At 47.0% G+C, this 25,401-nt stretch overlaps 1 protein-coding gene across 1 annotated transcript in view; it reads right to left on the bottom strand.

Moving 5' to 3' along the window:
- Nucleotides 1-25,049, bottom strand: part of WWC1 (WW and C2 domain containing 1) — a 66,722-nt gene extending 41,673 nt beyond the window's left edge. The window contains exon 1 of the mRNA XM_066560031.1: nt 24,896-25,049. Within this exon, the coding sequence (XP_066416128.1) occupies nt 24,896-25,014 (119 nt within the window). The 5' untranslated portion in view covers nt 25,015-25,049. The remainder of the gene's footprint in view (nt 1-24,895) is intronic.
- Between the last annotated feature and the right edge of the window lie 352 nt (nt 25,050-25,401).

Below are 25,401 nucleotides of genomic sequence, written 5' to 3'. Positions count from 1 at the left end.
CCTACCTCTATTTTCTAATTCACATTACTTTAAAATGAGAAGGGTTTCTATATTTCTGATTTTTGATCACCTTCAGTTTCTATCACAGATAAAACTGGAAGCCAATGTTATCATGTGCAAACAGTACTAAATGAAAACTTGCTCATCTTAGATTCAGAAAGCCTTTCTATATCCTTGAACTCCACTGTTGTCAATCAAAAACCTCATTACATGGGAAACTGAAGGCAAATAATCCTTGTATAACCAATTTTTGATTGACAGAAGGTTTGTTAAACATGGCTGTACAGAGATTCCTAGCAGGAGCTGGAGATGGGTGACCTGTGCCACTTACAAATCTGCAGTTAATACTGCAGTGGTAACAGTAATCAATTCTGAACTGCCTAAACCAGGAAATGTTATTTCTGTAATTACTGCATTTTGGTATCAACTGGGGGCCTCCAGCAGCAAACCACCAGCAGCTCCTGGTGAGGCTCAGAGCCACGAGGATGGAAGTGCACACAGGTGATGTGCACTTAGCATACACCATGCTTGGGCCAGTGAGAAGGGAAGGTTCATAAACCAACAGCCAGGGCCAGGCTTCCACAGCATGCATAAACCCACTTAATCCCTGTGTTTGCAGGGCTCCTCAGAGCCCCTAACAAAGCAAAGCCATTTAAACAGGAGAGCCTTACTGTAATCAGTTCAGCACAGATCACATGGCCTGGTATGAAATCCTTCATGACTCTATGGTGAGAGGACAGCTCAGAGGATTTCCTGCACTTTGCTGCACCCACAGCAGCAGCTCACTGCACCAGGAAAAAAGGCAGCACCTGGATCACTCAGGATCCTCCTGTCAGCTCCTCTTACAGCTACAGCCTGAGCCACCAAAGCCTGACAAACACCCTACTAGCCCTGCTGAGCTCTCCCCTTCCCTCCTGCACTCACAGGTACACAGCAGGTGTGAGGCAGAAAAGTCCTTGGGCAAGCAGCCAAGCCAGAGGACACAATAATGATTGTGGCAGATACTTCCACTCATGCCATTTCTCTTACAAAACCAAACAGCTTTTCAATCCAGCATTTTACAGGAGAAGGTTGTGGTTAGGTTTTATTTTCAATGGCTTCTGTTTAGTTATTTATTTTTTACACAGCATATCCTCATTTCTTGTTTGAATAAAACTCACTGCTCATTATGTGCCAGGATGTGCTACACAGACCAGGATGAGCTAAAGGCACCTCAGTTCCAGCTGTGAGCCTGGGCTTGCTGTGCACACGGAGTTTTGAGGAAGTCAAACTTCCAGCAGAGCTGCTGCTGGAACTCAGAAGGCTGCTGCAAGAATCACTGCCAGGAGGCTCCACAGGATGACATACAAGCTTCTTTGTTCTTAATGAGGTCATCTCATTCTCAAGACAGACGATGATTATTTTTAAACTTCAGCACAGAAAAACCTATCACTTTGCTGTAGTCCTAGAAAATTTGTCTGCAATCTCCTCCTCACAAAAGCTTTTAAAAATAGACACCTACACATTTATTACTCAACTTGGTGATCCAGCCCTCAAACACACCAGGGCCATTTGTCACTATAGTAACTATTTTCCCTGGGAGCATCTTCTCTCACTGCAGGGAGGATTGCCTTGGAGGCTGCAGGTGTGGCTGTGAATGTTTTATGATCTTTCTGGCAAAGCTTTTCTCACCCCATCTCCACACACCTGTGCACCATGAAATGCTCCCTTGGACTCCCACTCCAACAGCAGTTTAGGAAACAGGGAATGGGAACAGCTCATCCCCAACAGCATCCTCAGCAGGGACACAGCAGTGACACAGCAGGCAGCTCCAAGCCAAGTGACACCTCAGTGGCACCAAAGCCTCACCACCTGCAGGGGAGCTGGAGGGGGAGACCTCTACACCCAGAGGAGCAGAAAGGCCCAATTCAGGACTACCATTAGCAGAGGGGAACCATGAACACCAATGTGCTTGCCAGGTAACAAGGAGAAGCTTTTAAAAAGTGGTAACAGATTTCAGAAGCTTCTTAACTACACTCCAAGGAGAGTAGTATAGTTATGAGAGATCAAACACAAAATTTCAAAGTTTGGAAGGGAGACATTATGCCAAAACCCACACAAAGGCCCAGTCACCTTAAATTTTGGTCACCTCAAACATATGTCATTTCAGTGACTGCCAGTGTGTGGTCCTGGTCTTGCTGTGATAAAGGATAACTGGGAACAGAATTACACTCTTATAATAAAATGGGGTCAACTCTGAGGAAAAAAAAATATTTGAAGCTGTTAGCGTAAACCAAAAAAATTTGCTTAAACTACAACATAAATATTACCAAGAGAAATGGCTTAAAATAAACCACACATCTCAAGCAAGTCAAACTGCAGAGTTGTTTGCTATTCAGAAGTGGTTCTTTTCATTGCTGTGGTTATTGAGCATCTTCTCAGCCTCCTGAAGGCCTTTTTCCCCTTGTATTTCCTCCTGGCCCCTGATGCTTCATGCACTGGGCCACCTCTAGGATAAGCAAGTCCAACTTCTATTCTCAGAGTTTATTTTCCAAGCTATCCTAATTTTATACATTTTTAGTGACACTCAAGAACTCAGTGATGTTTTCTGGCCAGGCCATGAGGGTAACCTCTGTACCTTGTTAAGGTGATCTTGAGCTGTGTGTAATTGCCAGTTAGACCCTTTAGTGCTTTCACATGTGCAGGTAACACTTAAATTCTTCTTTTATACTGAAATTAGTCACATACTGCCCAAGTAGATTCTCCACAAAAGAGATCAGGAGAAACCAAAGACACTAAAAGTCAGGCACCAGACTGTACTTCAGGTATTCTGAACAGAAATGCATTTATTCATTTCTATTAGTCAAACAGATTCACAGAAGCATTAATCTAGATAATACATTGTTTATGACCCCATCAGGCACAAAAAGTATGCCTAGAGCACCAGTGCAGTCAGCTGTTTGCTTGTTCTATCCACTTCTGCAAAGGCCTGCATGTTTACAAGCCCTACTCTGCACACACTGACAGTCTGTTTGCCAGTGTATGTCTCTTCAGTGCAGATCATTTACCTCTGGAAGCAAAGAACAACGAAGTTATTTGCAAGGAGAAGGCTATCAAAAACCACTTGCAGATTTTAGATCATTCCCAGTGATTAACAAACCGGTTCTGCAAGCAGGAGGTCAATCATACCTTCTTAATCACTCAAATGCAAAAATTCCTGGGATAGTTCAAGGTTAAAAAGTCAAGAAATGGGAGATGAGGCTTCTCACAACATTAACTTGCCTGCCAGCCTCTATATCCTGCATGCTTTCCTGAAGCAATTAAGCAGAAAAGATATGAAAGTGTAAGGTACAACTTGATGAGAACAGTACAACACTACTGAATTAAAAGCATGCAGGAGTTGGAATTTAACCATGCAAGTAATTCAAACATCTTTAATTTCAAATAGCTGACATTGGTTTTTAAGTTTGCTTTCAGTTCTTCTAGGATGAAAAGCAGCCTTGCCACAAGCACAGCCTGAGCAGATTAACTAAAACTAAGTCAGCTTTCTCTTCACTTGGAAGCTCAACTGTTCTTGAATGAGGGGACTGGTCACTTCTGAGTATGGGGTAGATTGCCTAGCAAGCATCCAGAGTAGTCAGACAAGTTCCCTGACATGTTTGGGAGATTATGAACTGGAAGGCTCTGTCTCTGCTCCTACAGCCTGCATTCCTGCTTCCCTGAAAGGCTGCCTAGTGTGGGTGGCAGCAGTTTATATTGGCAAGATGCCTCGAGATAAGGAGGTGTATAGGACAAACTCCCCCCACAGTACAGCTCCTAGAGCAGGGAACCAATAGCTACTGTCAGAAAAAAATAAATATTTGAGATCTCAGCAAGGAGGCAAGCATGGAATAATTGCCCTACCTCAGCATCAGGAAGACGTGCAGTGCAGTGAGCACTGGGCTGACCATCCAGGCAGGAATGATGGGCAAGAGATTTGGGACAACTGGGCTTCAGACACTGAATTTACACTTCATGTACAGTGATTACAAACCTGAATTCTTTCAGAAGTAAAGCATGGTGCTGTACTTCTAACCAGCATCTGTGAACAGCAAATGCCTCCTGAAACAGCTGCCTCTTGTCAGCTCCTGTGCCCTTTACTCACATGACATTTGAAGTGGGAAGACAGACAACCCCAGGGTGGCCTGACTGGACTCATCTCATCTCCCCAGTGTAGAAAACAAGCATTGCTAGTATGAAACCTTATTTAGAAAGGACAAGGGAAGCACAGGAGTTTGTTTTACATGCACACGGTTGGCATGCTGCTCCCTGGTTCACCTCCTGCTAGCACTGGGCTAATTGCTCATCCATACAGCAGCTTTGGTAGGGCTGCCTGCTTGCTATGTTTGTATGATAAATGTTCTGAGCGAGTTCTAGAGCTATCTGATGGTCCCAATGTCCAACAGCAACACTGGCAGGCTCCCTGGTCTGCACCCCTTGCAGAACACAGTTCTAGGCAAGCAGCAGGGCATTACCAGAGCATCTTCTGCTCCTTGCCCTGAGCCACATCAGCTGCAGGCACTCAGCTCTTCTGCAGTGTCTGAAAACATTACTGCATGGCTCTGATCTGACATCAGCCTGCCACCTTGGAAATCTGGCCAGACAGAGCAGAACCCTGCTACACAGAGCAAACTGCCAAGCCACATGAACCCCTAAGGGGCCTCAGGGCACCCACAGGACTCCCTCAATGCCGTTGTAAACTCAGCAGTACCAGGTATGGACAGGAGTATTTCAGTACCAGGTATGCACAGGAGTATTTCTGGCTGCCTGCAAGAATCAGAGCAGATGCCTGGTCGAGATGATGTCAGAACAGTGGAGAACACAGGAGAACAAAAATCCTTCTGCTTGCAAAGCAGCTGTGAATTCCAGATACAGAACACTCACCCAAGCACAAGCATAGCCCTGCAGACTGCAATCCCTGCCATTCCTTCAAGAGTGGCAAACCAAAAACTATTTCAGCAGACTCAACCTCGTGAGTGAGCACTGAGCACAGCCTTTGGAAATGAAAGCGTGGCAACTCAATTCTCATCCAAAGCACAGGTTGCACAGCCCTCAGCTCATGAATGCAGCACTTAGAATTCACAATATGAGCTTTACAATCTACTACTGCTGCTGTAAGTGCTGAAGCAATGTGTTTTCTCAGATCCTGAAAAGCCATACTGTATAAAAATGAACAGGAATGTCAGAATAAGAACAAATTTCCAGAACAACCTTCTGAGAATAAAGCTTTAGGAGATGTAGAGTTAGAAGGTAAGAGTATAAAATTAATAGGTTTAGTATCTTTTTCATCCAAAGTAACAAAGCCTTGATTTACCATGTAGTTAAGCCACAAAAAAAATCATGCCAAACTGTGTTTATAGGCAGAACTGTACAAAGCACTAAACATAGCTCAGTACTTCACACATTGCAAGGGAGTCGATACAAATCAACAACTATTGAAGGCTGCTCACGCATCTGAGGACAGCAAAAGTGAGATTTGCATCACCAAGTGAGTTTGATTGATGTACTCTCACAAACATTGTTTATTTTTAATGATCCACTATGAATATATTTTGCCAACAGATCAAATTTGTGTTAACATGGAACTTATAATGCCACTTGCTCTCTTGCATTCCCCTTTCCCATCTATCTTGGGTAGTTTAAAGCCCACTTACCAGTCCTTCTGCCAGCTCAGATATGGCACAAGCCAGCTGAGGGTTTGGTTTTTCAGTTATTCCTCAGTTCAAATCAGACAGCATTTCTTTCCACTAGGCAGACTCAGCATACATATCACTTTATCACTGCTGCTCACTCTTCATGCTCCAGGTATGTGCCAGAGACACACCTTACATAGTCTCATTATTAATATTTAGCTACTCTTTTACTTTAGTTTATGACCAAGAGCACAGGAACCTCCTTCATTCCAAAGGAACAATCTTCCTCTTTCCAGTATACCCTGGTGAAGGTGGCTAAACTCACAGACTGTTTGTGTCTTTTTGCTGTCTCTGGACTCCCACTTTTCCCATACCTATGCAGTAGGTATGTACCTCAGTCAAGCTCCTGGCTTGTCTGACAGCAGGGACCCAGCATCACTACCACCATCCTGGCTGTTCCCCACTGCAAAATGAAGAGGTGAATCCCAACAAACAGGGTGCATTTCATCCCAGCTTTACCAGCCAGATAACCCCAAAAAGGCCAGAGATGCCAGATTTGTCTTAGGTATCGTGGCAAAGAAAAGCTGAAGGCATGGCATGAAGCTCAGAGCAATGAAGGAGCTGGCCAGCAAGGCCACCAGCTTTGACAGAAGAAGTGTGTTCACACCATCCTGTGCTTTGTTCAGAAGTAGGCTCTGGACATGCAGCACATCCTCTGTAATCCCACAGGATACAGCACAGCCTGTACCAACCCTGCTAACTCTGCCACTCAACATGACCAAGTACTGATTCCACAGGAGCACCAGAGCTGGTGGCATGGCTACTCATGTCACTCCTCAGCAAGCTGATCCAGCTATGCAACAGGGAAACAAGTCCTCATCTACTGCAGCAACAGGACTTTCTCCATCAGCAGGGGCAAGTTCCACCTCCCTTGGGTGAGTTCCAGCCTCCCTTGGCCTGAGGCCACCCCATTCCACAAGACCTAAGAACAAATGTCCCAAGGTCATTAGTACACATCCAAATTCCTAGATCTTCTAAAACTGAAAAAAAATCTGAACTTGTTAAGTAAGATAAGATTTTATGCAAATGCTCTAAGCTAAGCACTCAGAAAGGAATTGTCGAAGACATCAATAAATGCCCCAATTCCTCCAACAAAAAACACACAAGGGTATGTTCCTATAGCCATGGAGAAAGACAGGTTTTATTCTGTTCTTGTCGGGAGGAAAAAAAACCACCACAAACCAATGAATTTTAAGTATCTGCTTCCAAGCTGCAGTGCAGCCTCAGCAACAGAAGTGCCACAGTCAAGCTGTAACAATACTTAGATGTCTTCAGGAATGCAGCATTTTTCATTTCACAGCACATATTCATAGTAGCAAGTGTTGATTACTTTTTTACACAGCAAGGGCTGCTTTATCTGTGCAGTGTCACTTTCCCGGGACATGCTTCAGGATTAGAAGCACCCAAAAAGCATCTTAGAAAAGGACTGATTTCTAGGAGATGCAGTTATTTAACCTGAATTAGCATGTGACTGTACAAGTGCACGTGTTACTGCAGGGGAGAGAAGGAGAATTGTGTTGGATCCACAGCACAAAGACATCAGCAACTGAGCCAGGCTAAGGGTTTGTTGCTCCTGTAAAAAGCATCTCTACACAGCTTTTCCTTGCTCCTCTTCCCAGACCAGCAGCTCTCCAAGCCCTCCCAGGAACTGTTTGTGCTCAGGAACAGAGCAGAGCAGCACTCAGACCCTTCTGACCAGGGCATCTCCAGCTGGGTCAGGGGGACCCAGCAGTCCAGAGCATGCCAGGGACAGAAGAGTGTCTGGAACAGAAGCACATAAATGTGGGGTTTTTGTGGGGAGAACCACAACCCCCCTTGCTGGTAGGGATGAGCTGTCTGGCTGCTCACCCGATTTCTGAGCACCAAACTCACAGATGAGCTTCACCTGCCACGGAATCATAATTAAACCTGCTCCTCTCAAGTGGCTCATCTTCTCCAGCTGCCACAGCTCGCCTTGCTACTGCCTTCAGGCTCATTATTACTTATAAATGCATGGAAACAGTGAACTGCAGAAGCCGATCCCTTCGATTCACAGAGCCTGAGCCCTGAGGGGACAGCCGGGCTGTGGGAAGGCACCTCCCAGCACCGAGGCCGCAGCGCTCGCTGCCAGCCCGGCCGGCCGGGCGCGGGGAATTCGCTCCCTCACTGCACCTTTTCATCTCGATAAGGATTTTCAAGGTCATGCTCGCTCCCCTGCTGCCGGCTCCTCCCCGGTTCCAATGAAATCCCAAGCACGCAGCCCTGGGCCCCGGTGCTGCTCCCGGACACCGGCACAACCTGTCGCGTTCCTCCGGGCAGGCAGCCCAGCCCAGCCCTGCTCTGCCCTGCCGGCACCGCCGTGCTCCGGGCCCAGCAACGCCTCCGTGCCTGTGCTGCAGGGCCGGGAGAGCTGTGCTGCAGGGCCGGGAGAGCTGTGCTGCAGGGCCGGGAGAGCTCTGCAGCGAGCCTCGCCACTTCCGCGAGCAACACTCCTCCATTAAACACCGCAAATAAAACCCGGTTCCAGCCTGGGCCGATGCCTCATCCATCGAAGCGACGGGCTCCACTGAGGCGCTTGGCCGCACCATCTGCCAAAGCTGCCTTCAAGGGCACTGCCTGGGCACTGCCTTGGGGACAGCCCTGTCCCCAGAGCAGCCAGCAAACAAGGGGAAAAGAGCTGCTGGCAGCTCAGGGACAGGCAGAGGTGGTGGCACTGGGCCTGGGAAGCCTTTCTTGGGCACAGGGCATGCAGCCCTTCTCTTGTGCCCAGCAGTCATCGCTGCATGGATACAAGCAGCTTAAGGACCTGCATACGCTCCCTGCACCACACAGGGTTTTTAGGGGGCTACTGGAGAGTCATACATGCTGCCAGCTTACAAAGCCAGCTAATTATACAATCTGTTAAGCATGTATGAGCACACAACAGTGCTTTGAGTCATTAGAGGACGGGATTTATACTTCACTGCACGCATCTTGCTCTTTGTGAGTGCGTGCCTGGATACAGCCAAAAGGAACACAAGTATCTGGAATGTCTGCAGCTCGCAGGCCAGCGCATCTGAATACAAAGCTGAGCCCTGCGAGGCTCAGACTGGCTGCTGTGACCCTCGGTTGCACATATCCCTTCCCCAAAGAGGGCTAAAATCCTCACTCCCTCTTTTATCACTCTGAGCATCTGGCAGCAGGCTGCAGCAGAATGTTGAAGCTCTATCCTGAAACTGTTAGGAGGGGTGTTCGGGAGGACACGGCAGCAGGGCAGCAGGTGATGGGTTGTGAGGACAAAGAGCCCGACATGGGAGCCCAGAGCGGGGCTGTCCCGGGTTCATCCCGGCAGAAGGGGATCGTGGTTCCTATGGCAGCAGCCGCTCCTCCAGGGCAGAGCCCACGCCAGATGGAGAGCCCTGTGCTAGGTGTCTGCCAGACAGAGCATGCTGCAGCACACCAGGGATGTCTGCTCCCTTCAGCCATCACCAGTTCATTCACTGGTGCCCGGTTTTGCTCTGCAAGGCAGCAGCTCTCCCCAGAGCACCCCAGCAGCCCCAGGTCTGCGGCTCAGACCAGGGCTCCCCTCCACGCTGCACGTGGCCAAACCATCCAGGGGCTTTTAATGCAAAAACTGAAAAAAGCAACAACTGTGTTTTTCATAGATTATATTATTTTTCTGGCAATTCTTGAATTTCTTCTGCTGAGGATTTCAATTCAGGTTCCCAAATCTCTAAATATCCGACATAACATGCTCTAACCACTCCAGGTGGCTTCATGCACATGGCATGGCTACATCCTATGGACAGCCCTATCCTAAGCAATCACATACCTACAGCTTCTGCTATCCTTTCAAAAGGATGTATTTTGGACTGGATTTTCCATTTTTAATTGCCTATTATTTAATGTGAACTCCAAAATAGGATTTTAAGCATTTGGTGCAGAACGCACAGAATATTATTTTGGAGTTTTGCAACAAGTCAAGCCAAACCACCTCCATTTTCACATGTTTTTCTTCCCTGCAAGTTGAAGGAAGCAGCAGAAGGCATGAATCTGTAAGAGTTCCAGCTTTGTCTTGGAAAATACAAGTTGGTCAAAATAAGCTCTTAAAGTCTAGTAGAGGCCACACAAACCTGTCACAGTAGAAAATCACTTTTTTTTTATTGTGTCATATCAAGTCCCAGCTCCTGCTGATCAGTAACAAGGTATTTTCTCTCCGTTTTCAGGGGATGTAGTCACGAAAAGAAGATGGTGAGCTACACCTATGCTCTCTTCACAAAAATAAGCTCTCTTTGTAAAGCAGCCTAGCAAACAAGCTGCAGGATCTGCAGGTGCTTTAAGGCACAAGACATTTCACTCCTGAGATTTTCTTGTGAAGCCTGGAATACCCAGGTCACTAGTACCTTCCCCTGAATTTAGAAAGCAAGGTTCTGAAAAACAAGCTACCTCAAAGCCTTCTCCATGGATAATCCAAATTTTGTATAGATAACACTTAGAAAGACATTCCTGTCCAGCTTACCTCAGTTGTGCTTTCTCCTCTTCCATCCAAATAAAAAAAAAGAAAAAGCTGGGTTTGTTTTTTTTTTTTTCCAGACAGTGTAGAGTAGTATTTCTTGCCAAGATCCCTCAGTAACACTTTTTCTCCATCACTATCAGGTTTTGCAGCCTTTATATATGCCAAGGGATAAGAAGCAGCTGAATGAGTCAGTCTCCCTCAGTCTAAATCAGTATTTGTTGCAAGACACTTGAGGTAAAACTAAAGCAGCTGGGGAGGTGAAAGTGTTATCTGAACACCCACTTCTCTGTGGGCACAGAAAAGGAGGAATTCAGGAGTACAGCCTGCACACACCATGTGTGCTGCTCTCCAGGCAAACCACACCAGACACTCTGCAAATCATCAGTTGCTTGATCTGGCCTCAGCTGAAGCTTGTTTATAACTCACTGAAGCTGCTCCAATACAACCATCACTGTTGCTCAAGGCAATTACCTAAAATATCTCCGCTATTCATTTCCATCCTTACGTCAAAGCTGTATTTAATGGATCTGACACTGTGCCTTACAGTACTGTACACCTGCTATTAAGCAAGCCATCAGGAGAGCTTACAGGTTTGAAATTTGCTGCTTAACTCACTACTACTTCACCATCAGCACCTGAATGAAATGCAATTCCCATGCCAGTATTTTTTTTCAGCATTTTCACTGTTACCCTTTTTATTCATTTTTACCCAAATGCTGATCTACAGCACCAGTGCAGAATTCACAACATGCATATTAACTTACTCCCACCAGTTCAGCTAAATAAATCATTATCCACAGTTCAGCTCACCTGCAAAGATCAAGATGAAATTCTCTGAGGAACAAAGTACTCCTGCTGCCCTTGTCTAGTAACTTTAATCTGATCTACAGACTGATCCAGAGAGCCAACTTGCTATCAAGTTCCAAAATCAGTGATGAATCTGCAGAACTATTAAAAACACAGTCCTTTGGGCAGAGGTGTTTGAACACTCCTGCTTTCCACTAATAATGTCCTTTGTTCAATGTCCTTCTAATAATTGCCAAATCAATGGCATAAACAGACGCTTCTACTGCTCCAAAGCAGTGAAGACAAAGGGTGGTGATGCTACAGAAACTGCAGTGGTCAGGATGAATGAAAATATGACACTGAAATTCCAGCAGCACTAGAGAAAATATTGAGTGTTTTTCTAGACTCCCAAGCAACCACACAAGGTGAGCAAGGCCAACAAGCAGGTGAAATGGTGCCTGCAGTTGTGCATGCAGAGGTACAGGGAGGACATGCAGGAAGCAGCACATACCTTTCCAGGTGTCACCTTGTCGCAGCAGATGGAATTACAGCCCGCAGCGCAGCGCTGAGGAAGCATCAATCTGATATTTAAGCTGTCTGCTTTGAAAGACAAACTACAAGTGACACAGCTGCCTGGCTGAACCCACACTCACCACCCGTGGTGCCAGGCAAGCACAGCACAACTGCACTGACAGCAGCTCAGGAGTGAGCTGTGACTTCCAGGGGAACCATGCTTGGCAGGAAGGTCACTCCCACCTCAACTTGTCACTGCTGCCAGACAGTCCTTGGGCTGTTCCAACTTACTGCAGCAGCAGAAACTGTGCCCCAAAAGAGAGGGAGCAGTTTTCTGCATGCCAGCAAAATCAGTGAGGAGTCAGATGGGCACCTGAGCCAAAGGAATGGCCACCACCCACAGCAGGATGGCTCAGTGGCTCCTCAGCCTGCTCCAGCCCTGCCACTGGGGCTTCTGCTCAGGCCCACAGCCAGAAACAACCCCCAGGGCAAAGATTTTTTACTTCTTCCACCAGCAAAATTGCAAGTGGTTACAATACTGTAAGCAATGGTTCACTGCACCCTTCTGAGATCGATCCAGAGGCAACCTAAAACAGGGGGGAAATCAAATTCACCTCCCATCCAGCCTCTACCTGTATAGCACTCCTTTAAAACATGGGATTTGTTAATAACTTTACCTCTTCTAGCTTTCCTCATCAACATATAATAAAAAATACTGGCATAAAACCAGCTCATACATCTGGTCTAAGTAATCAGAAACACCACAGTTCACACACCAGCTATTCCCCTGTGTGCATCTGAACTGCTTGATGGGTGAAGTGCCCACCCTATAAAGCCAAGAAGTCACCAAGTCAGGACTCAGCTTAAGGAGAACTGGGTTTGTTTAGCTCAGTTTTGTGCCTCTTAGAGAACTACACCAATTCATATTCTTCAAGGACTCAGTGCTGTATCTTCACACCCCTGTGTGACCAGCCACCAGCTTGGACACGCTGCAGCTCTGACATGGTAGATGATACAAATTCTCAGTGCTCATTGTAAAAGCAGCAGCTTTTCACAGTTACCTGGAAACATTATTTCAAATCAGCTGAAGCACAGCTTTGTACAGCAGAGCCCCCAGGCACGGGAGGGACAGTGCCACAGTGCCTCTGCCACATGCCCCCTGATCACAGCACAAGACAGCAGCAGGGGATCCAGGGCTCTTCTCTGATGCCCAAGGAGCAGAACCTACCTGTGACTGGATGAGAAAAACAAGTAAACAGGACTAAAAGGGCAATTTGCTACACCTGTGCCAGCCAGAAAAATGCATTTATAGTCCTTAGTGAGTTGAGTGCACTGCTCTGTCTTCTTGTTCAGCTCAATCAAAGCATCCCACAGGTGAGCTGTTACAGAACAGGAGAAGGAAAACTAAATCAGACAACACAACTTTCAAAGAGGGACTAACCTCAGTGGTGAAGAAAAAACATGAGAACTCTGCTGGCTTCTCCCATCCAGCATCAATGTACTTTATATTCTCCCAACACAAAACTATGCAAAAAGGATAAAGAGCTCATAAAGCTACAAAAAGGAGCAATTCCAAAATAAGCCAAAAAAGGAGCAATTCCAAGATGAGCAATCAGGAACACCAGGAGAGCACAGTAAGAAACACTTTATGGTGGTCCAGATACAAGAATAAACCACAGCCTTCCCAAAGGGCACACAGGGAATTGACCTAGATGGAACTGACCAGATCCAGTTTTAGGAAGTGAGAAGAAGAGGAGCTCTGGTTCATTAGTGATTGCCCATAGCAATACATAAACACCAAGAACAACAGAAGCCCAGTGCCACGGGGCCACCACTCCACTGCACAAGCAGAGCAGCTGGTGGCTGTGGAGGGGACACTGTGGTGGCTGCCACTTCCAGCTGTGACAGGATCCCGAGGAAGGCGAGAACAGGCACAGAATCGCACCACAAGTCCCAACCCCACCTTACCACAGATGCTGGAGGCACAGGCCGAGCTGTTTTCTCAGCAGGATGCCTGGCAGCTGCTGTCCCATTTCCCAGTACCATTCAGTGTGATGACTGACAGGCAGGATAAACCAGTTGCATCACCACACCCTGCCCAGGAATGCAGCACTGTCACTGAGCGCTCACCTCCTGCATGCAACAACACCAGCTGCAGGAAACAGTTACTCCACAGCAGCGTTATGCCCTGCTCATGATGTTAGAAAGGATGCACTTCACCTACAGTACTTAAAGACTTTTGAAAACCTAAAGCATTGGCAATAGTGCATTCATCTCCATCTCCTAGTGAAGAACTGAGGCTACATTCTTTAAAGGCAATTCACTTCCGCTTGCACAAAGCTACTTTTTTAAGACAGCTGCTCTCCAAGCTGTTACTAGTTTGACTCTGTGCTTACCTGTGGGATATGACATTAAAATCAGTTGAGAAAAACATCCTAACAAGTTCCTATGCCTATTTGCTTTTCTTAGCATGACAGGTTTTACAATATGTCTTGCAATTCTCTGCTTCATGCTTTGTTCAAAACTTCCTGATTATACTAATAAAATAATGCCCAAAGCACACCAAAAATCTTTTAATAGAGTCAAAATTAAAGTATCGGATCTATTACACCACCCAGCCTTTCCCCTCCACTGGAGCAGCATTAGAGCCTTTGGACATCTCATTTCAACAAGAAGGTTATTTAGTTCTTGAGTTTGGAGTAAAGTATTTAATCACCAAAGGATTTGCAAATTACACATGAATATGCATGTAGCACTTCTCACCATGACATAAATCCTATTGTATATTTATGAATGGATTGCTTTGCCTCCAGCTTCTACATGTATATAAACACAGGTTTTAATCTTCAATTCCTTCCTCCCTCCCTCCTTTTTAAGAAGTTGCTTAAACAAATTTGCATTTTTGGAATCTATTACCTACAGCGTATTTCTTGCCTTTTTTTTTAACTCCACAAACCTTCTTCTCCCATCAGGCAAAGTGCTTATTTATAAAAGGCTTTAAAGACCCTGTAAGCATGGCCATAAGGGAAATAAGCAGCAGTGTTATATGGCTTGGGAGAGGAAAAGTTGAAGCAACAATCACTGGAAAAAGGAGTGCACCAGAGCTGGGAACACAGAAGTACAAAATGACAGGTCAACAGCTTGCCCTTGACTGCATAGCCACTAGCTAGGGGGGAGTAAACCCTCCATAAATATTGAGAATGCAACATAAATAATAAAATTGTTGTTGTGAAATCCCTAATTCATACTGACATAACCTCATTATTCCCCACACCTTTGAACAGGCATCTAGGCTGGTCACAAAGCAGCTGGACCAAAGCAGCATTCCAGCCTGTCTTCAAAAAAGACAGGTAAGAGGCAGTACTGTCATTCAGAGTTGTTAAAATTATTCAACTTTGGTTATTTCACTGCAATTCTGCTCAGTATTAAATCTGACTGCAAAGGAACACTTACTATGTGCCACACTCCATCAGAAGCGAGTGCCACAAGCAGATTTCCAAGCTGAAGGTTTACAGATGTGAATACCCCTTGGGCTGCTGTCATTCTTGTTACTACACACAGCAAAACCCCACACCAGGAGCTGACTGCACCAAGGGCCACCTTCTCTCAAGGACCTGGTGCCACCTGGCTCTGGTCAGAAGCCCAGAGCAGCCTCCAGACCCACCTTGCTGCCTGGGGCTGTGGCAGCAGCCACAGAGACACCATGGGACAGGGTCTGACACAAGAACAAATCCTCCCAGGTCTCAACCTGGCTGTGAACTGCAGCACGCTCAGCTGCACTCAGGGGTCCTCCACCCATCCAGAGATCTTTTCCTGACAGGAAGGAAACCACAGCACCTGAGGCAAACCCCAGTGACTGCACTGGAAGGGACCCCAGCCCAGCCAAGCTACTGAAGATGCAACACAATTTGTCAGAGGTTACCACCCAAAACTGCAGGAGCCTGCATCTGGGAAACAGATAGAAAACAAACCCGGAAACACTCTGGGATATTAGCTACACACTGCTGGACAAATAGAGAATAAAGATGAGAAAATTCAACACAGAACATTTGCTTTAGGGATAAGAGTGGCATTTACAAAAGATGCGTGAAAACAAGCCTGAGTGGAAGACTATGTGTGACCAGCTCAGTTGCAAATCTTTGCAAACTAAGATTTTTATCCATGCAACCCTTTTGCAAATGACCACACCAGGCTCCTGCCATGCACCTCTCCCCTTCCTTCCATACAATCTTCTCCTAAAAAGAAATCTTAAAAAGGAAGTGAGGAGTACTGCCCAAGGAATACAAGAGAAGCAAATGAGATGTGCTTTAAGAAAGTATTCACATGCAGGTTATGCTTTCATTAGCATCAGGCTGATGATGGCAGATACATTCCAAACTGAATTATCAGTAAACTAGTTGTATGAGAAACTCACCATGGCTGCCACACAGCACTCCATGAATAATTAACAGATGGATGACAATATATCTACCTTTACTCAGAATTATAGACTAACTCAGCTGAGTTTTCACATCCAAATTTAAAAAGCAAAACATGGAAAAGTTAAGAAGTCTAAGACATCTTACAAAGCTTTAGTGCCACAGAAAACCATGGGACGTGGCAGAAGCCATGACATCTCCCCTCCCTCCACATACAGATTAAAATAAGACAGAATAACACTCACTGATCTCTTTGCCAGACAAATCTGTCCATGTCTAGAATACTGGAAAACTTTTTGAGAACTGTTAAACAGCCTTCGATGTATGTGTCCATACAGGAATTCAACAGTCCCATCAAGGCAATAACTTGTGGTAACTCTGATAATTAAACCTTGTGGTGTGACATAAGAAAAGACAAATATCAAACCTGGCTTACTGCCTTGCTGGCTGACAAGCTGTTTAGGTTAGCTGGATGTGGAGATGACTTCAAGGAATTTCAGCAAAATCTCAACAAGTGGATCAACTGACAGCTGAGATGGAGAGACCACATGTTGAGAAATGTTGAATAATACACTGAATGGGGGAGTTTAACCTCCTTTTTCCCAGCAGGGTTAACACACCACTAATCAAACACACCTGAGCATCACCACATCCACATCCCAACAAAAAAGCCTGTTCAAAGTAATTATTTAATTTCAAGTTGAACCATGCCAAAAACTCGACAATACCAAATGTTATTCGTGCTAAGAATATTTATTAAAAAAAACTTCAATATGAAAAGATCACCTGGAATTAGATACAGTACAGGTCATCAGAATTTACATAGGTCTTACTATTTTTTTCTAAAAATACCCAGCACCACCCAAGACAGGCCATCAGCCTGAGATACCTCACAGGAAACAAGCTGGATAATTCAAAGAGCTGCATCACACATGACAGCCAAATACTTTCCATTATCATCCCCACCCAAATCCCCTTTGAGATAATTTGCATAAGCAGCTCAAATATATACTCAATGTTTCAAACAGTCCAACAATGGTGCCCGTGCCCAGGATGAGGATGTCAGGAGATGACTCCTCCTCTTCACTCAGGCGCTGTGGTGTGAGAGGTTTCTGCTGCCGAGCCATGGTGCCCATCGGCCTGAGCCCCTCAAAGATGTCCCATGGGATTTATGCACCTGGTGGCCCAGAGGCTGCATGGCCAAGGGGACAGCCTGTGCAGTGTGCCACCAGCATGCCTTCCAGTGGCTGCTTCTAGAGGCTCAGCTGGCTCATGGCATCCAAAGCTGTGCTTAGCACAAGCAAAATTAACCACTAAATTATCCACAGTACGGTTTCACACAGCACTTCTGGGGTTACCTACATTTTCCTGTGCTGCCTGAAGGGTCCAGAAGGTTATTTTACCCACTGCTGTTCCTCTGCAGGCCATCCTCCCTGTGGGGCAGAGCTGTGAAGGATGAAATAGCAGAGAGTCCTCTGCTTGGCAGGGGACTGCCCTTGCTCTCAGTACAAGGCTATTAAGGCAGTTGAAAGTCACATATGAGAAATCTGCAAGCTGCTGCAGGGTCGTTTAAGCAATAGCTTCACTTACACTTTGGTTCAAAGTAGCTGTGTGACCACCTTACATCTCAACTCTGCACAGAGCAGATATGAATGGCTGCCTCTTGAAAGCAATACTGTTTATTGCGTGCTTTAAATCAATAAAGCTTCCCTCCACAGAGTACATTCTTCTAAAATAGTAATTAGGCATTTGAGGAGAACCAAACAGTTTCACTAAACAATACCATTAGTCCTGAAACGTCAGTTTGACATCTCAGCCAGACAGCACTTTGTCAGAACTAATTAATCCCTACAGCACCTCCATGAGATTGAGAAAGCAATTCATCTGTTTTTTAAATGTGTTGGGTACTTATGCTGCAGAACATCGTGGCTGGGGTGGAAGCTGTAAGTAGCAGCACAAACTGAGAACAAACCAAGCCAGGAGAACCCTTCCAAGAGCATGAAAAAAAACAGAGAACACTGACAGCTGTAGGATTTGGCTTCTTTGCATCTTCCTGTTACACACCAAACCTCCTGTGACTATCTGGAGAGTCTTCCAGATGCCACTTCACTGAATGAGTGGCAGTGAAAAGCAGTTATTTTTCTGCAGGGAGCAGTTTTGCCCACTGTTTGTTCAGCCAATTATCTATGCATGTAACTTTAAAGGGAGGAGGGAACAGTAACCTTAGGCTCTGTGAACAAGAACTGAGCTTAAACTGCTCAAATAAAGCCAAGTCCTCATTACCACAAGCAAAGCAAGTAACCTTACTAAACAGGTCTCACAAATGGCAAGCAGCCAGCATGAAAAGTATTTCTCTCCAAGGAAGTGGTCAATCTGCATAGCTCTCCTACAGGTGCATGCAGTAGCACTAGTCTACATAACTCCAGCTGACTCTGCCAAGCTGCTGCCACCCCTCTTTATTGATTAATTATTCCAGCTAACACTTGCCCTGCTGGTGCAGCACTCAAGGCCACCAGTTCAGCCAGCCCTGGCAGAGGGAGACCAGCAAGGCTTTCCCAGCCAGCTGTATGGTCTCTCTCTGTCTCTGAGAAAGGTTTGAAGGTGTCCCACAGGACACAAGTGAGAGCCAAGGCCAGCCCAGGACACGTCCCTGCTGTCCCAGGTGAGCTCAGCCATGTCCGTGCTGCAGGAACGCTGCTGGCAGTGCTGAGCACAGAGCAAGGACAGCCTTGGCAGCCTGCAGCCACCTCCAGGAGCACACAGCAGCAATCATTTCCTAATAGACTCCTCCAGCAACTGAGACTAGAGCCAGTCCCAAAAGGTGGAGTCAGTGACAGGACCCCCCTGAGCCACCTAGCAAACATCACTTCTTTACATACAAGTGATTTCATTAAACTCCTTTGGACAAATCTTCCCATGCCTTCCAATAAATTTTCTGGCACAGTCTAGAGAAATTTAAATCAGATTCAGACATGGAAAATTTTGCTGCAAACTCATCTTCCCCTAACTGTGCTAGCTATGAAAGTGCCCTGTGAAGAACATCTTCAGGAGATGCTCTGCCTCATTGCTGGTTTCACATGGGCTCTGACAAGTGAATGCATTCTTCCTGTAAAACTCAATCAGAAATCATGGGGCAGAGCTAAGCACCTGGGAACACCTCCTCAGCTGGGCTGGCAGAGAGCCTGGCCAGGTCAGGTGCCTGGGGACAGTTTCACAAGTGCACCCTCAGCAGCATTCCTGGGCTGCCACCAGAGCCAGCCCCACGCCCACTCCTCCCAGCTCAGCCCCAGCTCTGCACAAGCATACAACCTGGATCAACTGTTTCTGTAAATGAACCCAGACAGCAAAATGACATTTTTCAGCCAGACCAGCTTCCAGACCTCACTCCCTGCACTGATACAGAATTTTACCCTGGCAGAAAGAGCAGCTTAAGGTGCCCCAAAAAACAACAGCACCAAGCAGCTGCCCCAGATGCCCAACACTGCAGCCACCTCTCCTGTCATACCCACATCTTCTGGAATTTACTAGCCAATTTCCTGCCATTCCACTGGATGGAGATCAAGATAACTACACTGATATGATAATATATGACCTACATAGGGATGGAATTGTTGATTCTGCTGCCAAATAAGTTTCCAGTCAGTGGCAACTTCTAACTTCACACGCTGTCAGTTTTTGAGGCAAAATTAAAGGAGTGAACTTGTGAGCAAGATGACCTTGCCAGAGCAGAAGATGAAGCTCAGCCTACATATTTCTAAACAATGTGACGTACGGAGATTTCTTCAAAAGCATTCCTGATCCTTTAAGACTCAGAATTCCCCAAGATTCATTAAAAAGCTGCTGAGCTGAAAAAAGCCTCACATTTCTTTTTTTTTTCATGTTCCATAGGGAAGCAAGATAAAATAATGCTTTTTGTCATTCTAATGTCACTGCAAACATCCTCTGTCTCTACACACATGTGCATAGCACACCTTTAGCAGTGATACCCTTGTTAAAAGCATCACACCTGGTGTTTTCAGTTCCCTCCCCAGTGTGAGGTGAGCTTACACTACTCAGGATGCACTCTGGCTCTGAAGGCAGCCCCTGCAGTCTCCAAAACATCCAGGCTTGTCTGGGGAGTCCAGGGGGAAAAAAAATCAACCCCAACCCCCCCCAAAATAAAAAAGTCTGATCTTTTATAACTGAAGCAGTGTGATGGATTTCAGCTCCAACCCACTTTTCCAATCTACAGGTGCATTCTGAGCTAACTCATCTTGCAAGGACAGGAGTGATATTAATAAATTAAAATAGCTTCAAGTGTCACAATAATCTTACTTGCTATCCTTGTCTCCTTATATATTAGCACTCACTTAAACCAATCATTATGGCAAAAAGTGAGAACAGCACAAATCCTACACATTAGGACACCTGTTCTGAGAGGTGGCATTTGGATGACTTTGAAGACTGCATTTTTGTCACTCCCCTCTGCACTCGTGGAAAATGGTCATCAGCAGTTTCTATGGGCACACGCTAAGCTCCTGTTCCTTACAAAGCTGTCAGCTATTTTGGGGAATGCAAACAGGAGAAAGCAGCAGATTCACATGTATATGACAGGGTGCTTAGCTAGATATCAGCAAACAAAGGCAACAAGAGACATCAAACTAGCAAGCCTTCAGCTGCATGACCTATGCCACTGGCACTGATCAGAGAGCATTTCTCTCCCCTGGTTCTTCTATTTTGGACAATTTTCCTCTCATCTCCTTATGCTTACTGATTTTCATCTACAGAAGAGCACAAAGTCTTTTCTGCTGCCTTTCATTGCCCTCCCTTCTTCCAGCCCTTTTATTTTGAAGGATTCTCACACTTAAGTTAGCTACAGCAGCTTTATTCCAGTCATTAAAGTTATTCCACATTTAAGCAAGTAATCCAAAGAGGAGACAGTTACATACGAATTTTCAGCACAATGCTCACATTTCTAAATCTTTAATAAAGGCAGTTTGTAGACCAAGTGTGCAGAGCAGACTGGGGATGAAAAGCTTAAAGATCAGAATAATGCAGAGGAGACAATACTCTGCAGCACTTCTCATAGAGCCTAGAAGGGCATGGCTAGATGATGGTGCTCTCCATATTACATGCCTGGCTTTTCTGCTCTGAAATCCTCAGGCTCAGCAAAGCTGAATCTTCCTGAGTAAATAGGTAGCCCTAACATTAAAAATAGTCAAGATCTTACACGTGACACCACATGCACTGGCCCTCAACCTTGGCAAATCTCTCTACCAAAGCTCTGTTTTGGAGGTTCATACTGGAGAAACCTCCGTGTGGAGTAGGAAGGGAATTTAGGTAGCAAATGCAGAATCTGGGCATTTATTTAATGAACATCTCCCAGCCCCACACAGGCAACAAGAGCCTTCAAAAAATGAAGGGCCATCAACTAAGGCACTGCTGCCTCCCAAAATATCTGATGCTGTTTAGTAATTTCACCAAATTTAAGCAACAATTGCTCCTCTTTCAATAGCTTTTATTCTCAACGGGAGTCCAGTGATAGAAGTGAAATGAGACGTTCAGTCAGCTCCATCTAAAATAACCCAGAAAAACCTCCTTACACCACCAGGCCAGTAGGAGAGGACAACAAGTATTGAAGAGTGGGATGGATTATCAGGCATGGCCAAAATTTCAGTGCATCCTGAAGCTTCTGTGTTGAAAGGCAAGGAGAAGTTAAAAAATTTATCCTCTTACAAGACAAGTCTGAAGGAGGGTGTAAAGAGCCCAAGGACAGCACAGCACTGGAACAGAGACTCCCCTCTCTAATCCTCACTACTGAGGAAAGCTGAAATGTCACTCAGGGCACTCTGTGGCTCAAGTGCTACTCATGCTGATGCCTAAGAACAGGCAGCAGCTGGTGCTGAACTTTTGAGACACCACTGCTATTTTCTGTTTGGCCACCAGCACAGCAGCTTCCAAAGCAGATGCACCCTCTGTGTTAAGAAAGCAACTGAGACAGCTCTCTGGCATGCTTTACCAACTTGTACTCCACCATGCTTTACCAACTGGTATGTACTGGTGCAGACCTGAAAGGGCGTGCTTGGGTTTAAAACCATGAAAGACAAATTTTCTCCCCCAGGTCAATAAGGTTTGATCTCCTGTCACACTGTATTCAATTCCTGAATTATTTCATTTCCAACAGATCTACCAAAAAAGGCAGCTATGTGAGCTGTCTCTTACAAAAGGGAAAACACAGCAGGGTTTTGGTTTTCCCCCCACTTGTTCAGAAGAATTGCCTTAGAGCTTTTTAACCTGAAATTCCTGTAACGCAAAGTACCTTGATTCCTTTCTGTTACATCACACCACAGGGACAGCAACAGTTAAATCACAAAATTCTTCAGATTATTCAACCTTAGATGATTTCCCAAAATGTTCCAACATCCACAGGTTTCTCAGGACTACTGCGAGTCTTAAAAGGTGCAAGGTACAAGTGCTCTGATATGCAGCTGCTCCAGCCAGGGCTGCAGGCACCTGAGCATCACTGGGGTCAGCTCTAGAGGACAGTGAGGTGCCACCAGGTGCCAGGGATCTCCTCCTGGCAAAGTCCACCAGCCCATCAGCTGAACTGGAGCCATGTGTTAAACAAGAACTGGAAAAGCACCAGCCCAGCTCCTGATTTCACAGCCCAGGCCCAGCTGAGGTCCCACCTTTCACCCACCCTGCTGCAGAGCCCGTGTGCCCGCAGCCAGGGCTGCTTCCCTGGCAGCATGCTAAACCAACCTCAGCAGGACTGCAAACCTGCTGTCACTGAACAGTGGGATGCAGGCCCTGCATGCCCTGCAGCTAGATGGTATCCCTGCTCATGTTTACTTCCACTAAATTAAGCTAGAATGAAAGATTTAGGGAAGGTTTAAAAACCTGTGTTCTATCTTTCACTACCAGTTGCTACTCGCTGATCAGGTTTACAAAGGTCCCCACTGACACTGGGTTCAGAGTGAGCCCTAACACACACTTCTTCCTCCTCATTCCTCAAACTTGCATTTCCACAGCCATGTTACCCACTGTCTGTTGCTTTTTGCTGGGTTACAGACAGAATGTGTAAGGACAGCACACAGAGCACTGCAGCAAATTCACAAACCCACGTCTCAGCTGCAGCAATTTTAAATATGACTTGTAAAAGGCTAGCCTTTTAATCATTTAAACTTTAAAATAAAGTGATAAAGTTCAATGCTCAGTGTGTAAATCCAAGTTCACTCCCCTGCAGGGAACAGGCATCTTTTGACCTGAGCTGATGAGAAATCCCCCATCAACTGGGTTTCACAGGCAGTGGTAATCACTTGGCAGAGAAACTTCGTCCCTGTATGGCAGATGAAAATTTCAGCTCATACAAGGTCACAGATGATGGGTAAGTGTTGTGCCACATAGTAGTTCTACTGTGGACCAGCAGACTGTTCAAAACCTTGTGGATTTTCAGGGGCAGTTTCCTTGGTAGCACTACTGGAAGATGACTCAGACACAAAGCTCGTCAGGGCCACGTGTATTCAGGTGTATTTCTATGTGCACAACAAGTGTCATGCGATAAGAGTTATCAGAATGTGTTTGATTATTCTCCTCTAGCAGTGGTGAGCAGGTAATGATTCTGTGACAGCTCAGTACACATGGCTAAATAAGGCACCCATTTAGTCATTTCTGTCATTCTTGAATCACTAGCCAAGGACACACAGGAATTTTTATAAGCCTGCACTAGGCCTATTAGATTTCTCACTCATCTTCATCCTCTGAACAGAATAAGGATGCCAGGAAAGCATTTCTAATTTAAGCTTCCATCGACTTTTATGAAGGTTAAAGAAACACCTTGGAACAACTCTGTTACTGGCCCTTCTCAACCACCTTCCTAAAACTGAACCCCAAGACGAATTCCAAGGCTCTGGCTGGCAGCAGGTTACATTTGTGTACAGTACACACAAGGATTATTCCTGGAATGCAGAACACTCCTTGAAATCTTGTAAAACTGGACAATCATTCACTTCCATGCGTAAGAAAAAACCCATCTAAGTAAACGGAGCGAAGGCAAAGTCCTGACATCCCACCAAGAATGGAAGCCCCTTGAATTGATGGCTGGAGCAAGGGGAAGAAAGGAACACAGGTTCAGAAATTGCCCTTTCTGCCCCACAACAAGGAAAACGCTCACTGTCAGACGGGGAAGTGTGTGAAACTGGTCAACAACAAACTGCACAGTTCAGGTTGCTGGAATTTCCAACTGGGAAATTCACTAGGATGGATTTTTGAGCTCCTGTTTCTGGGAACTTCAGCTAACAAGGCATTAAACGAGAAAGTTAAAAACTTCTAATTTCAGTGGTGATCCAGTAGCTGAGCTTGCTGCACGTCCGTGCTCTGGCTCACCATGATTGCCTCAAGCATGGAACTACAACAAGCTAGGACAGAGTGTTGCTTGGAAATGACCCCGGTATTGAGCAGCACCCTGTTTTCTGTTTATCTTACTTTTCTAAGTGAGCGCTGCAGGAAAAGAACAACTCAGAGCAAGCAGGAGCAAAGGGATACCGCAGGGAAGAAGGCGGCAAAGAGGGGCGATCAGAGACACACCCTGAAGTCCGTGACCTCCGCGATGGCGAAGCTCGCTAAGGCCACGTAGCTGCCCGCAGAGGTGGGCCACGATGCAGGACAGGGCCCGCCGAGAGCCCTGCGAGCCCAGCCTGTCCCTCCGCACCGCACCGAGCCACCGCGGCTCCCCCCGCAAGGGCCGCATGGCTGCGCCGATCGCGGCGTGCGCTGCGGCCCCGCAGCACGGCCGGGGCCAGCCAAAGGGAGCCCCGAACGGCGGCAACACAACTCGCTGAGCCCCCTCCATCCCTCCGCTCCCAGGCGCCACTGCCCGGCCAGGGCCGCAGGTAGCGCCACCGCCGTCCCGCCCTGCCCTCCGTGCCGCGGAGCCCGAGCGGAGCCGGGGGACGGCAGCAGGACCGGCCGGGCTCTGCCCGCACACGGCGGGGTCCCCGCCCGCCACCGCCCACCTGTCGCGGGGGTCGACCCAGCTGGTGGTGCGGCTGCCGTGGTCGATGTAATACACCTTCCCGTCGTAGTCCCGCGCCTCCTCCCAGCCCTCGGGCAGCGGCAGCTCCTTCCGCGGCATGGTCCGCAGCGCCGGCCGCGCCGCCCCATGCACCGCCGCGCTGCGCTCCGGGGGCCGCGCCGGGGCTCCCCTCCCGCGGGCGGCGCGCAGCGGTGCGGGGGCCGCGCCGGCCCAGCCGCGCAGGGAGGCGCCGCCGCCGGGCAGCCTCACATGCCGGCCCCGCGGCGGGGGCGGCGCGGAGCGGTGCAGGGGGAGGGCGGCGGCGGCGAGCCCGCGGTCAGCGCTGGGCGCGGAGCCCCGGCCGCTCCACCCGCTCACGCCTCCATTTCCTGCTCCGCCAGCGGCCGCCCCGAGAGTCCCGCGGCGGCACCGCCCCCGCCCCGGCACCGCCCCCGGGCACACCCACCGCGTGTCACCACCCACGGCCACGCCCCCGGGAACACCCAC

The sequence above is a fragment of the Molothrus aeneus genome, chromosome 15 (assembly GCF_037042795.1).
Source record: "Molothrus aeneus isolate 106 chromosome 15, BPBGC_Maene_1.0, whole genome shotgun sequence".
Taxonomy (NCBI): Eukaryota; Metazoa; Chordata; class Aves; order Passeriformes; family Icteridae; genus Molothrus; species Molothrus aeneus.
This window is presented reverse-complemented; position numbering and strand designations above follow the sequence as displayed.